This window comes from Protobothrops mucrosquamatus, unplaced genomic scaffold, assembly GCF_001527695.2.
Source record: "Protobothrops mucrosquamatus isolate PMUCROS unplaced genomic scaffold, P.Mucros_1.0 scaffold3884, whole genome shotgun sequence".
NCBI classification, from domain to species: domain Eukaryota; kingdom Metazoa; phylum Chordata; class Lepidosauria; order Squamata; family Viperidae; genus Protobothrops; species Protobothrops mucrosquamatus.
Genome location: NW_015389833.1, coordinates 29,817 through 44,646, shown reverse-complemented (window position 1 = coordinate 44,646; position 14,830 = coordinate 29,817). Strand labels below are relative to the sequence as shown.

The 14,830-nt window shown below is 41.0% G+C and overlaps 1 protein-coding gene across 1 annotated transcript in view; it reads left to right on the top strand.

Moving 5' to 3' along the window:
* The window catches only part of LOC107298328 (serine/threonine-protein phosphatase 6 regulatory subunit 1), a 52,651-nt gene that overhangs the window by 23,771 nt on the left and 14,050 nt on the right, over positions 1–14,830 (top strand). Inside the window, exons 9-17 of the mRNA XM_015827701.1 lie at positions 3,380–3,523; positions 4,158–4,222; positions 4,708–4,823; positions 5,988–6,073; positions 6,698–6,787; positions 7,788–7,882; positions 11,198–11,255; positions 11,924–12,072; positions 14,271–14,416. Of these exons, the coding sequence (XP_015683187.1) occupies positions 3,380–3,523; positions 4,158–4,222; positions 4,708–4,823; positions 5,988–6,073; positions 6,698–6,787; positions 7,788–7,882; positions 11,198–11,255; positions 11,924–12,072; positions 14,271–14,416 (949 nt within the window). The remainder of the gene's footprint in view (positions 1–3,379; positions 3,524–4,157; positions 4,223–4,707; positions 4,824–5,987; positions 6,074–6,697; positions 6,788–7,787; positions 7,883–11,197; positions 11,256–11,923; positions 12,073–14,270; positions 14,417–14,830) is intronic.

Sequence of the window (14,830 nt, the reverse complement as noted above, 5' to 3'; positions counted from 1 at the left end):
GGGTTGTTTTTTTTTGAAGGCCCTCTTTTGCTTTAGATTCCCCTGCCTTTACGTCTCTAGCCTGATTCAAAAGCCCTTGTTTTCTGGAAGCCGGCGGGCAGAATGTGTCTCTCCAGTGCGAACAAGAGAGCCGGGAGGCGGGTGAAGAAAGGCGCCATCTTCCTCCTTCGCCAATCTAACTGTCGAGCCAAAGCGGGCCTACTGTTGTTGGATGGCTTAGCTAACGATTATTAAACCCAGATTGACGACCACCTACACATACATACACCTTGTATGAATTACTATAAAACTGACATGAGCATACTCACCCTTTCAGCCACGGCCTTTTGTGCCAGTCCTTGAACAAGCAGCTGCTAGAATGTACTATAACCAATACAAAATGGCCAAGTGTGGGAGGGCCGCTGGCCAAGTGTGGGAGGGCCGCATTTAAATAGAGCAGGGAGGGCTCTTAGCGGGCCGGATTAAACCGGTCCGCGGGCCGCAAATGGCCTGCGGGCCGGACTTTGGACATGCCTGATCTATAAGTACTTTACTACACTCTTCCTTTGTGAGCAGGAGGCAAAAGGTAAAGGTGTGTAACATTTTGTAGGTTAAGGATCATGCTTGGCTTGCAAGTGACATTTAAGGACTCATACAGAAAAATGAGCCAGCTCAGAATCAATCCCAGTACTGATCACTCATTCAACAACTCTTCAAAGTTACGACAGCAATGAAAAATGAGACAACTGGTCCTCAAAGTTGCAATCATTGCAACATGCTCACAGTCACATGATCATGATTTAGGTACTTGGCAACTGGCACACGTTGGATGGTTGCAGCGTCCCACAATCATATGGTCCCTATTTGTGACTCTCACAGCCGGCTTCTAACAAGCAAAGTCAATGGGGAGGCAGCAGGAAGTAGCAAGTTGAGGACAAATGATGTCATGCTTAATAACTCATGGTGATTCTGTTAACGACTGCAGCTGGAACTGACATAAATCAATGTGGTTATGTGACATTGCACTTAATGAACACACTGCTTAGCAGTGGAATTGCCAATCCCAATTGTAGTCAGTGAGTGAGGACTACCTGTAATACCTCCTCATATATAATATATCAAAATTATTTAATTCAATTTATATGGTTATGAAACAAATCTGGACAGTTCATAACATTAAAAATAACTAAAAACTACAAATAATAAAAAATTCAGAAAAGGAAAAAATGACAGAAGACATACAGTGTATAAACATCTGTGACAGAGTCAAAATTCATTTCATAATAACAATTAGTAAATATTGTTGGCTCATTCATTGATGCCCAATGGAACAGCCAGGTCTTCAAGACCTTTCTTAAAGTTATTAAAGGTCCAAGCCATTCAGGACTTGGGGGAGAGATGGGGCAACCACTGTTCCACAGGGCAAACACAGCAAGAGAGAAGGCACACTTCCTGGATCCTACAAAATGACACTATTTCATAGATGGGGCATATATGGGGCACAGAACCCATCTGATATTATGGAGGAAGCTGGATAGATAGTACTTCAACAATGCTTGATCTGTGCTTTGAAGGGCCTTTCAGGAGACAACTAGAGCCTTGACTTCCTTGCAGTAATCCAAACGAAAGGTTGCTAAGGCGTGAGTATCCAAGGGCAGGGCCTCCCAATCCAGGATCATGTGCAACTGATGCATAAGATGGATTCATGCAAAGAGCTTCCTTCTCAGCTTTATTTTTTGAGTAGGAATCCTGAGTCCAAGCAGATCCCTAGATTGCATCTAAGTTCTGATAGGTAGGTTGGTTGGTAGGTAGATCTGTCTGTCTGTCTGTCTTTAGGATCTTGTGGTTCCCAAATCCACAGTCTTTCGGTCTTCCTAGGTTGAACCTCAGCCTCTTTCTCCTCACGAATACAATCTCTAGACACTAAGACAGTACTTCAGCAGCATCATTTGGGCAACCAGGAGCTAAAATAAACAGTTGGATATCATCAACTTACTGTTGATACCTAAACCCATATGGCTGGATTTTTGTAATGCCATTTTTAAAAATATACATCATCAGAAGCATTTTTTTTAAAAATAGTTGTAATATTTACCCATCCAACAGATTATCTCATTGCTAAAATAATATTGCCTAAGCCAGCAAAAGAGAGAGCAAGCCAATTTGACTAGTGGTTAAAGTGTTGACCTAGGAATCAGGAGACTCTGAGTTCTAGTCCTTAGGCATGAAAAACTATCTGGGTGACTTTGGGCCAGGCACACACACACTCAGCCCACCTCATAGGATTGTTTTTGTGGGGAAAATAGGAGGAAGAAAGAATATTGGTATGTTTGCCTCCTTGAATTGTATGTGAAAAAAATGGGTTAAAAAAATATTTTAAAAAGCCAAACCAAAATAAATATCTAAGAACAAATTAATATAAATCTCCAAAATGTATATTTGATAAGAAAGAATCAAATTATGCATAGATTTGTCTATATGTTTCTGATATGGCTACATATTCAATTATATTTCAGGAGCTGCCTCCATTAAAACTAAGAGCATCTCAGGTTTCTTTGAAACTGCTACGTTTCTGGACCATATTGTGTACCCATGTTACAAGATAATTTAAAACTGCATCACGGCTCAATAAAAATACAAACCACGGAATACATACACCTACCATGTTTCCACAAAAGTAAGACCTGCCCCATTAATAAGCCCTAGCTTGATTTTTGGGGGTGGGCCTAATATAAGCTCTACCCCAAAAATAAGCCCTAGTTTTGGGGCGAGGTGCATGCCTAAAAATCAAGCTGGGGGGTGGAGCTGTCCCACGCGCCACGTACCCGCTTAACCCTTGCAGTCAGGCCTCCCATGAATCAACACCTAACATTGGCCACTTCTTCTGTGGCTGCTTGCATGCGTCAGAGGCCTTCAGGAAATGCCTTTGCAGCTGAGAATGGAGCTCTGGATTGATGCACGCAGCGCCCCCTGGCCTGCATGTCACCCTCAGAGGCCTTCCAAAAAGGCCTCTGCAGCCAAGAACCGAGCTATCCAGAGCTCCATTCTCAGCTGCAGAGACATTTCCTGAAGGCCTCTGACAGCAAAATGGAGGCTGGGGGCGACGCGTGTGAGCAGCGGTGAGTGGCAGCAGAAGAAGTGGGCCAGCTAGGCAGGGCTGTCAGTGCCATCGCTATGAGGTGAGACTGTGGAAAAGACACCCCCCAAAAATAAGACCTGGTGCCTCTTTTGGAGGCAAAAAAAAAAAAGACCAGGTCTTATTTTCGGGGAAACACGGTATTGCAGGTGCTCCATGCTATACCATGTCTGAGGGGAAATCTGGTGCTACAATAATTGGGAGTATTGGTTGAAAGGCATAAATTAGGACCTGCTATTCTATTCTTTTGCCTCTCGCTGTCAGAACCTCTACTTCAAGTATACCTACAACAACTTCTTGCACGCCCAGGTGGAGGCCTGCCTTAGCAACATTTTCAGCCCCCTTGTTGGAGATGAAACGATAGAGAACCACTCAGAGCCCCACCCAGAAAGTCCAGTCATCCAACATGTAAGTTATGTGGTTTGTCTGTGGGTTCAAGATCCTTCTGTGTCATTGATGAGAGAAGCAGTACTCTGCTTTGATCCTGAATCCTGATGTTTGGAAATTGAAAGGAGATAAACTGAAGGTCAGGATTATTTCAGAGACTCTGAAATGAACCATATACTGTAAGTATAAAGGGAGTGAGACAACTTTGAAATAACAAGAAGAGGAGGGGGTTGTGGTGTCCTTGGTGCTCTCTGAGCCTGGTTGTTTTTTTACAGATGTTTCATTACCCAACTAGGTAATATCATCAGTGATGCAAATCTCACTCCCTTCTAGCACTGATGATGTTACCTAGTTGGTAATGAAACATCTGCAAGAAAACAACCAAGGTCAGAGAGCGCCAAGGACACCACAGTTCAACTCTATTGGAGAAGTGAATGCCTGGCTTATTAACAAGCTGGAAGAAGTATCTAAGGAAGTGGTTAACAATTGGTCTCACCATCCTTCTCGGCTTAGACTTTTGTGTTCAACTGATGAGCACTGGAAACTTTTAAAAATAGCCATATAAAACCCCGCTAGTCTTTTATTGAGGTGTAGGCATTGGTGGCCCTATAATTAGCAGGTATTGTATCAATTGTCTCATGTTTTCTCCTTGTAGTTGCTACAGAAATGTCGCTTAATCCAAAGAATTTTATCTGCCTGGGAGGAGAATGAGCAGTCTCAGTAAGTAGTTATGGTGAAACTTTTCGTCTCCTGGTTAGATATTTCTCCTTTCTTCCTCCTCTTCCTTCAGAAAGAGTCCCAAGGAGTTCTTCCATATCTTGATCCTTCTTTGCTCCTTCCCTCATGCTTCAGGCCCCTGTTGCTTAGTCTCTTCTACTCATGGTTTTCATGGAGGTATTTACTGGCTTCTTTTCTTTCTTCACAAAACAGTTTCATTTGTTATTCTCCAGAAAGAGCTGAACTGCACTTTCCAGCATCTTTCAAATTGGCCCTGTTGGCTGGAGTTGCTGGGCATTGAAGGATTATCTGGAGATCCTTTTCTTTTCCCTGCATGCAGACCAATCAGAATAGCTTCAACTTATGAGCTCCATAGAAGCACTAAAGTCTCCTTTCCTCTTGTCATTTGTTTATTTCTTCTTTTTCAAACTATGCAAGTCATACCCACAGCCACCACCAGCCTCCATTCTCTCTGTCATCTCCTACAGATTGGATGGGGGAAGACGCAACGGCTATATGGGGCACCTCACCCGGATTGCCAATGCCTTAGCTCAAGGCTCTGAGAAGTGGCCTCATTCAAATCTCATCAAGCAGCTCTTAAAAGGTAATGCGAGGGGCAGCTTCAGGGAGTGAAGTTTATGTTTCTTGTTCAGGATTGGCTAAAGTACCTTTTTAGCTGCTGAAATTAGCTGTTTTTGGAAACTGTATAGGAGTTTGTTTCCTGCCTTTTAGTAGAGGAAAAATATGGGTTCCCATTGAAGATTTGAGGTGTGTTGGGCAGGGAAATAAGATCTACTGCTAAGAGAGGATATTTTCAGCTAAGGTAGAGACACGAATAGGCCAAAATAGGGTTAATATTCTGTGTTCTGTGGTTTTACATCTTGAAAGGCTAGTTTAAATTACTGAATGCATATAATTCTGCAAACGTTCTGTGTGTTTATAAATGGGCAGTTTTGATGTTGGGAAAATAGCTTGTAGTCTTGTTAGGGATTGAGAAAGAGGATTTGACCAAAAAATTTAGAGGGGAGATATGCATCAATTAACCCAAATAAATTTTCCTGAACTTTATATGAAGGACTACAACTCCAGAATCCTCCAATAGTGGGCTAAATTAATGGTTATTTTTCATACTTCCACTTGCTATGAACTTGCAAATTGCCACACAATTATTTACTAAATGTGGCTAGAGTTAGGACCTAAATACTTCTTGGTAACCAAAAAAAGCCCACCTTACACAATATAGCCAGAACAGCTGCTAACTACAGGTGGCTGGCTTCACACAAAGATGACTTTTTGATTTTGGCTTCTGCATGAACTAAGGCACAAAGGTTTTGCCAATAAATCAAGGTTAAAATATGACATAATTTTATGGAAGGACCTGTCTGTGTTCCTCAAACAAGGAAAAGGTTACCTCATTGATTTCTTTGAGGCTGTCTGGCTCCTAGTTACTATGGGCCGCTATTTTTTCTGACACCTGAATTCTGTTGCATCCTGTGGACTAGCTCAGGTGTTCCCAGCTCCTGGGCTGTGGTCCACTACTGGGCCATGAGCCATTTGGAACTGGACTGCAGAAGCAGTAGGCATGCATGTGCACTCCATTTGTGAGTGTGCGTGCTTGTTGGCCACTCACGCGGAAACACAACACACACACACACCAGCCAGCTCCCAGAGACAGAAAGGTTGGGCAACTAGCTCATTCTTCAGTGTATTTATTTGCCTTCTCCTTCCATTCCCCAGCTTTAGGCTACTTACATTTTCTGATTTTCAGAGATGCCTGAAGAAGACCAAGAACAGTGGGAAAAATTTGTCTTGGGACCTTTATCAGAAACCAATAAGAAGAACACTGTGGATCTGGTTAGTTTTTTATTTTTTATGCTTATTATAGTGTTCTAGACTTGGTTCTATGTAAAATCTCTGGCAGAGTTGTGAAAACTATTCCACCAGAGATTGATATCTATCTTCTCTTAATTGAGGGAAGCATTTCCCAGTAATTTCACACTCTTCATGCTTTATGTCTAAACTTCAGTTACATCGCAAATTTTAGAAGTGGATTTTTCCAGATGGCTCAGCTTGGCTAGTGGTCTGGGGAATTTACAAGTGAACTCTATATTGGTATTTCTAAGAATGCACTCTATTTCCTATATAGCCAGAGGAGCGGTAATTTAAGTCAGCTGCAGCTACCCACTTTAGCCCTGGGTTCCTGGCATCTTTGTCATACTGTCCCTTTCAAAATAGCCCATAATGATTGAAAAGCTAGAACTCCGTGTCAAAGACACAGCAAACCAGGGTGGGGAAGCACCGTTTAGAAAACGGGAGCTTGTTCAGCTAATCTGAGGACTTTAGTCTCAGCTGAAAATTCAACATGTACAGAATTTGAGCTTCTGTTAAGGTATATCTTGAAAACTGGGCAAATAATCTTTGCTTTATATTCACTGCGCTTTCAGAAGGAACCCTGTAACTAATTATCTTTTTCTTCAGGTTAACATGCACAATCTCCACTCATCAAGCGATGATGATGAGAACAATCTCAAGGAGTTCAGCTTCCCTCAGGAGGCTGTCCTACAGCAGGCAAGTGGCCTTGTCCATTCCTATCAGGAGGCATTTGTACTCCATACCCTTATCACCTGTCTGCCATGTGCTTGTTTATTTAAGAACCAAGGGCAATATTTTAGCTCTGTGGGCTTTGTGCCTAAAAACACATTGCTTGCTCCAAAAGTCCTTTTAGTCATTTCCCACTCCCTCTTTCTTTTCCTCTACAGACATATGCTGTAATTAAGTAAATAATCAACACATCAAAAACATCATACGTTTAATCTGAGAGATCAAGACTCCTTGAGGGGTCTAGATTCTATATTTTAGTATGTTCCTTTCTGGCTGGTGGCCACGCAGAAACCTTGATTCCTCTGACAAATAGCCTCTCCTCTTTCAGAGGAATGTTCCATCTGTGTTATGAAAGTAAGAGTGCTTACGTAAGCAGCAGCGCCCACCTTGGAGACAGCAGTATGTGTGAAAAGTTTCTGGAAAAGATATTTATCCTGCTCCCACCTTTCTCAACATAATCACCACCTCTATTTGGAGGCAATGGATATAGAATCTTGGTATTCTTTTCTTTAATGTAGTCATTGTATATGGTCAGATTCTGGGCATGTAGAAAAATCATAGTAACAAGCCATACAATCAAATATTATAAAACCAACTCCCAAATAAAATACCACCCACCCACCCCAATATAAAACCATACAGAAGAAGAGCCAGCAGTAACCCAGTCATTATGTTTCATTTTTATTATCTTACTAACTTTTACATCTTGTGCTCAGGATCAGATTGATGCTACTTGAAATGAATCCAAGCCAGATGTTATCTGTTAGGATCTATTGGAAAGCACATAGATTTATTCAGACAGAAGAATTTCCATACGTTCTTAGATGTATCAGATCTAATAATCATCTGTTTTGACTTGCAACTGGCTATATAAATTTAGTTAATAAATGAAATTCTCACTCCGCCATTCCCTTTTGAGCTATTTATCATTCATGCTTATTTCCTATTATTACTTTTTTTTTCATAGGCTTTCGTAGGTTATCAAATGCAACAGATGACTTCATTTATTGACCACTTTGGTTTTCATGACGAAGAATTTGGCGAGCAAGAAGAGAATGTCAAGTTAGTGATGTGTTCACATTCCCCCCTTGCCTTTCTCCATGTCCTGTTTCTAGGCCTCTTTTAATGTGCTCTTTGGTGGCTGAGAATTGCCTTGCCTCCTGTGAGGACAATAGCATGGCACAGCTGATTTTTGTCTGCTCTGGAAAGGAAGCATGATTTTAAGCAGGATCCAGAAGCAAGACTAAGGGTTTCTAAAGCCCCACGTATTAAATTATGTTCCTTTGGTCTGTGTATGCAAAGGGACATCTGCCTTTCACTGGTCTTAATCTCTGCTGATTATAGTTTCCTATAATTCAGTTGCAAATTCATTAATGAGAATTAGATTATTCACTGAATACATTTCAGGAGCATTTGATTTGCATGTCCTTGTGCCTGGCAGTTTGTCATAGAATTACAAAGATGAATAGTCTTGCATCTTGCAGATTTGGTTATTGGTCCCAGTAAAATAACCCATTGGAGATATTAGATCAGCAATCCTCATCTGGATCATCCTTACATTTTGAGCTATAACTGGATCCCCAGCCCTTTTGGACTTGTGAATTCGATTTTAAGAAAGTGTTATGGACACTACAAGAATGCAGCTTGTTGTCCCATTCCCAAAATAGTTACTGGAGGGCATAATTACTTACAAAATATGGATTTAAGTCATGGACTCTATTTGTGACCCAAAGGCATTCATGGAGATAGTGAATACTCACAACTGGCACTTTGCAACATTTTTTTCATTAAATGAATTCTTTAAAATTCCTTTTAAAAGTCTGACAGAGCAAAGAGCTTGTTTTATGTCAAAGAAGATACCTTTCTTGGGACCTGTATCCCAACTGGCATGCTAGGGACCATAGAGCCTATAATTTCATTTTAGTTAAGGATCTTTTTAAAAAGGTAAAGGAGTTCCTGCAGATTTTACTACATTAGTTTTTACTCTACTAGTCGCCGGCTCATCTCCATTTCAAGGCCATTGAGCCAGCACTGTCCGAAGACATTTCCTCAGTCATGTGGCCAGCATGATGTCACAGAATGTTGTTACCTTCCTTCCGAAGTGGTACCTATTTATCACATTTGCATGCTTTCGAACTGGTAGGTTGGCAGGAGCTGAGGTGAGGACAGGAGCTCAACCTGTCACATGGCTCTTGGGTCTCAAACCTGGGCTGCCGACTTTTCAACCAGCAAGCCCAGCGCCCTAACCGCTGAGCCACCATGCCGCCCTAAGGATGATAGCAGTCAGATAAAAATACCTGGGAAAACCTTATCTGGGGAAAGCTGGCTAGGTGTTCATTCCATCTCATTGAGACCCATGAGCTAGTATTTGCTTGGCTTCTTTTGAGAATGTGAGAGGATTATATGAGTGGTGATGCTTCTATCTTTGCCTTTGCACAGCCAGGACTCCATTTCATGAAATCTTTGTGTTTCTTGACCTCTCTGAAAGAGGGAATATGTTTTATTTATCTTTTATAAGAACATAAAATGAGCTTTATTTGATCAGATCAAAGACTCTCCTAGTCCATCAACCTGTGGATAATTGCTTTGAGAAATTCCACAAGCAGAGAGGTTTCCTTTAAAATTTTGGAAGCCAGGATGATTTGATACTTGGAAATTGGATTGTATTGAATTAAAGCTCCCATCCCAGAGGCTCTGGCTTCTAGCTTGCTTTGCTCAGCTTGCCAAATGACAGAGCCTTGCCTGAAAAAGGGGAGGGTGTCTTAATTTTTCAAGTCATGTTAGCAACTAAAGATTTGATGTTCTTAGTCAAGACTGTCCAGTCATTCCTATTTTGCCAGTCTGTTTTGTTATGGCAGTTCCAGCATGATGTTTGACCTGGATGACCTAATTATTGAAAGAGGGGGAGCTGGAGACCTTATTGGCAGGCACCTCATTCCATCCCCAGGCAGTTTTTTTTTCCTTTCTCCAAGTCTCCTGACCTCATGTGTCTGCCTCTCTTTCTTTCTCTCCTTTTTCTTTCTCTTTTTCTGCCTATGTGGCCTGCAGCGCTCACTTCCAACGGTTGAAACGGTAAATGCTAATGCGCTGCTCTTCTTCTTTTAAATACAAAGATGAGGCCAACAGCATACATATCTCCTTTCCACCTCTCCATACTTGCACCACTTCAAATAAATACAAAGATTTCATCTAGGGAAACATGAGTAGATGAAAGCTCAGAAGTATTTTACACAGGTCCCTTCTGAGCCCAGTCTTTGCATTATCTTAAAATGGGGCTTTGCTGTCTGCTTCTTGAGAAATAAAATTAATTGAAACTGATCTGACACTATAGCAATGGTTGGTGGGTGACTTGGAAAACTGCTTGTCAGACAAGACAGAACATGGTTTGGGCTCTGCAGCCACTTTCTTTGGGCTTGGATATGAATCTGTTCTGTGGCATCTATTGAACAACTTCACTTTTGATGGCAGGTGGCCACACTAAGCTAACCTTGGCTTCCCTCAATAAGCTAAGCAGGGTCAGACCTGGTTAAATGAGAGACCATGAGGAAATTCCAGAATTTAGACTAGGTTGCAAAGTAAAAAAGAGTTTCCAGTAGAATGTAATGGTAAATAATATCCATACCTCAACTCAAAGGAGACTTCATCTGTATTTTATTAAAATATTTCTTAATATAAGCAATAGCCTTCACAAATCAATGCACAGTTCTAAAATAAAGCTAATACAACTCCTTTTAACATATATACATCTAAAATAAAGAATAAAACTTGAGCTAGTGCAAGGCAGTTTGGTAAAAAGAGTTTGAAATACACTGTGTAGCATTGAAAGTTCCATATAGAAAACAAAAAATTAAAAACACACCTGTAAATGTGTGGCCCGTGTAGAAAAGGGACTGCCAGTTTAAATTTGTTGCAGGAAGACAGATATTATATTAACAAGAAAGAGTTTTTTGAAAAAAAGGTGACAGTGAAGTATATAAGAACTAAGAACCCTGCATAGGAGGGAGATAGTGTCTGTTGAATGATGATATTGGGAGTAGTGTTATATTTATTAAATAGCAGAAAGAATCCACATAGCAGTAATGTAACTAAGATGAAATCATAAAGTAAACTAAAAACTGACTCCTGTCTGCATTAAGAGATAACTACTGATTCATGTAGAATGTTTTCAACTCTTCCTAAAGTACTTTGGAAATGGGAATTTTATTAAAAGAGTTTAGGAAAAAGAAGGGGGATAAATTCCCATTTCAACACAGCACAGCACATGCTTCCTTCTTTCACTGTTTTTTTCCCCAAACTAGGCTTGTACTGTTCCCATCTAAGAATGCAATCCTGATTTCTGGTCTTCACCATAGTTTCCTTTTTTTTTTTTTTCTTCAGTGCTCCTTTTGACAAAACGGCCAACATCACCTTCTCACTGAATGCAGATGATGACAATGTAAGTGTCATTCCTTGACCCATCTCAAAGGGCTGTTGTTGAGGGAGAAAACAGGAAGAATGAATATTAGACATGTTTGCCACTTTGTACCGATTGTCCTCCCTTAACGACCCTAATTTGGATTGGGGTTTCCATTGCTAAACGGAAGCAGTTGTTAGGTGAAATATCACGCGACTTCGCTGCTCAGCAACAATAGTCCTGATTGCAGCCATTAGGCAAAGACCTCACAGTTCTCCTGCCCTGCACAAATTTGTTGAGTCTGCTCCCCAGCTGGTTCTGGGTAGCTCCCTTTGGCAGGTGAGACTGCACTACCCAGCTGTGCTCACCTCCTGTTGAACTCCCCTCACCTGCCTGTCTCCCCCTTATCTCTGTCCTTTTGGCTGCCTTGCACTCCTCCACGTGTCCTACGCCTGCCAGGAGTGGGAGGAAGAGGATGGCAAACATCAGCAGAGGGTGGCAGAAATAGGCAGCAATCGTTCAGTGACAGGGAGGTGGGGGATTTGCAACGACTGTAACATTTGTTCAGCGCTATTGTAATTTTGAATAGTCATTTAATAGATAGTCATTAAAGGGCAACTTGTAATAACAACAAAGACAACAACTATGTCTATTTCCTTTCTAAATTTGGCCACTGCTCGAATCTGTCTCTGCTCTCCACTTTCCTGCAGCCCAATGCCAACCTTTTCGACGTCTGCTACAAGGAGCGAATTCAGCAATTTGATGATGATGAAGAGGCCGATGGCTCTGATGGGGAGGACATTTGGCAGGAGAAGGAGAGGACTATCACTTCGGGTACTGCACAGTCTATGACGGTTAGGTAGGGAAGAATCCATTGTATTAGCTTCTGGAGGATTCCATCACCACCCTTTGGGCTAAGGATTGATTTCTCTTGCTTATATTCCCCCCCCTTTTTTTTCTTTTCTTAAATGCATATCATCGTGTATTTAAATAATTCACGCTTTTATTTCCAGAGAGTTACAATTATGCTTGGTTTATTAGGGTTAAATCTTTTTCCTTGTTTGTATCTTAAGCTAGCTCATGCTTCTCCTGCATGAAGTACATATGCCTTGATGGTTCCTGCCCTGTTGTTCCATTGCCTTTGCATGCCCAAATCTCATTTTATGAATATGTTCTGCCTCTTTAGATCAATCCTGTCATCATCAACTTTTGACTAGACTGGGTGAGGAATTATGCAAAATGAAACCAAACAGATGCAAACTGGATCAAAATAGTGTGCTAAGATAAGAAATTTTAGACTTGCTGGGAAGATGTTTTTTCTTGCTGGGGGTGTTGAAGGCACATGCAGGCAGCCTCCTTCCCAGGATCCTTGAAGGTTTTCCACAAGAGGTTTCCATTTTACAGGGATGTTCTTCCCATTCTGTCTCCCTGTCCCCTGTCCCCTGTCCCCCTTATTAATGAAGCTGAGGGAAAACTTCCTTTATCAAGTTTACCAATAAACTGTGGGTCATATTTAGACCAAGCCCAAAGAGAACTTCTTGGGTCCTGCCACACATTCTTGCATGGTGGAGCTTTGTCAGCTGCCCACTTCTGCAAAATGGGAGTGAGCGAATAAAGCTAGAGCGGATGGCATGAATAGTGTTTAGCATAGTGCTTAATAATACATAAGACAATTCTTAGTAGCCATGAAATTGAAGCTGAAGATGATTCAGTGTGCAGTATCAGCTTCTGTTCAAGATCCAGACTTTTAGCTCTTATTACTCCCAACTGCATATCATTCCTCCCTTCCTCCCACTCAAAAAACAAAAGCAAAAATAAATGTTCAGTTTTGGAAGCCCTTTTTTCCCCTTCTCAAGTATGTCTAATCTGATAAATATAGCACTTGTTGCTTCCTATTTTCAAGTGCAATTTGTATCACTGAAGGAAGATAATTTAAGTTTTAAACTCTTGAGTTTTTTCCTCTCTTGCCACTATTGTCATATGCATTAATCTTTTGGGGCCACTTTTTGCTGTCCCTCACAATTTTGTGATGCTTGGCTCCAGAATTTCATATTGTTGCTGTTTTCTTGAATTTTGTCAGTTAATCCTTTAGACCAGGGGTCTTCAAAATTGCATGCCTGGCTGAGGAATTCTGGGAGTTGAAGTTCATGAGTCATAAAAGGGCCGAGTTTGAAGACCCCTGCTTTAGACCTTCTGAAACAGCCTGAAACAGTTATACCCATGTTTTCCCCAAAATAAGACCAGGTCTTATATTCATTTTTGCATTAGGGCTTATTTTCCTGTTAGGTCTTATTTTGGGGAAAATACGATACTAAATGCGTCCTAGCTGATGATCTTAACTGGAGCTTATTTTGGGGGTAGAGCTTATATTAAAAGCATCCTGAAAAATCATGCTAGGGCTTATTTTCCAGTTAGAACTTATTTTTTGGGAAAAACGGTATCTTTGTGTTAGATTCTTTCTTCTTCGTTAGCTGTAGCAGGGACATGCAACCTGGTGCTGCCATGGGAGTGGGGATGGGAGGGTTTATGGGTTTTTATTTTATTTTTAATGTTGTAAGCAGCCTGAAGTCACCTGCTTCAGTGACTTTGGGTGACCATACAAATTTGTTTAATTAATTAATAAATAAATAAATATATTTTATGTTTATATCTAGGGAGTACATTTTCATTTTCAGAATCAATTTGGGCTCCAAGGGTCATAAGACTGGGATTGATAATGTAATGATGCTATCAGACTGGCAGACCTGAATTGCTTATAGAGTTCAGCAATTCTAATTGCCTAAAGCCTCTTTTAGTGGAATTTAGAGGAGGAAATTGGTACATTACGGCTGGGTGGACCAGTAGTTTGATTCTATGGCTATATTTATATATGGAATTACAGTAAGTCATGATTGGCTGAGCAAGCCTTAGCAGACTAGCCCACATGTATTAAACCAACACCAAACTAAACACATATTGTGATGTACAGCTGCAGAAAAAGGAGTCCACTGGAATAGAACTGGTTGTAGGCAAGTGTGTAATAACTCTACTTTATTCCATTTTCTCTCCCTTTTGCAGAAGACTTGGTAGCACAGATAGTGAAGATAGTGAAGACTCAGAAGGTGAAGGGGGTGAGGAAGAAGATCCTGGTGGGGGAGATGGAGAGGCCATCCCTGTCAGCAATGGCTGTGGTGAACAAACAGAAGCGGAAAGAACATTAGGAGGTCAGAACTCAGAGATTGGGTTGTTGGGGTTGGTGGATAAGTGGTGGAACAGAGCCAAGCTGCTGTCTGCTTGTTTGGGCATCCTTTAATAATGGGAAATAAATTCCTCTAGGAAGTAAAGTGAGCTTGTTCCTGATGTTGCTGCCACCAGCAATTCTTTTCCTGATTTGAAACTGTTCTGCTTATTTTGGTAATGAGACCTAATGGAATAGAGGAAAAGATCTAAATGGGAGCAGTCCATGGTAGGAACAAGAATGAAATAGCCTTTATCCCCTTTAAAAGTGAATTCTTTTTTTTTTTTTTCAATATAAAATTTTATTGTTTTCATCATAAAAGAAAAAGAAATACATCACAGATATTACACAATGTTATATCCCATCCCCCCACCCCCCGGACTTCCCAAACCAAACCTAT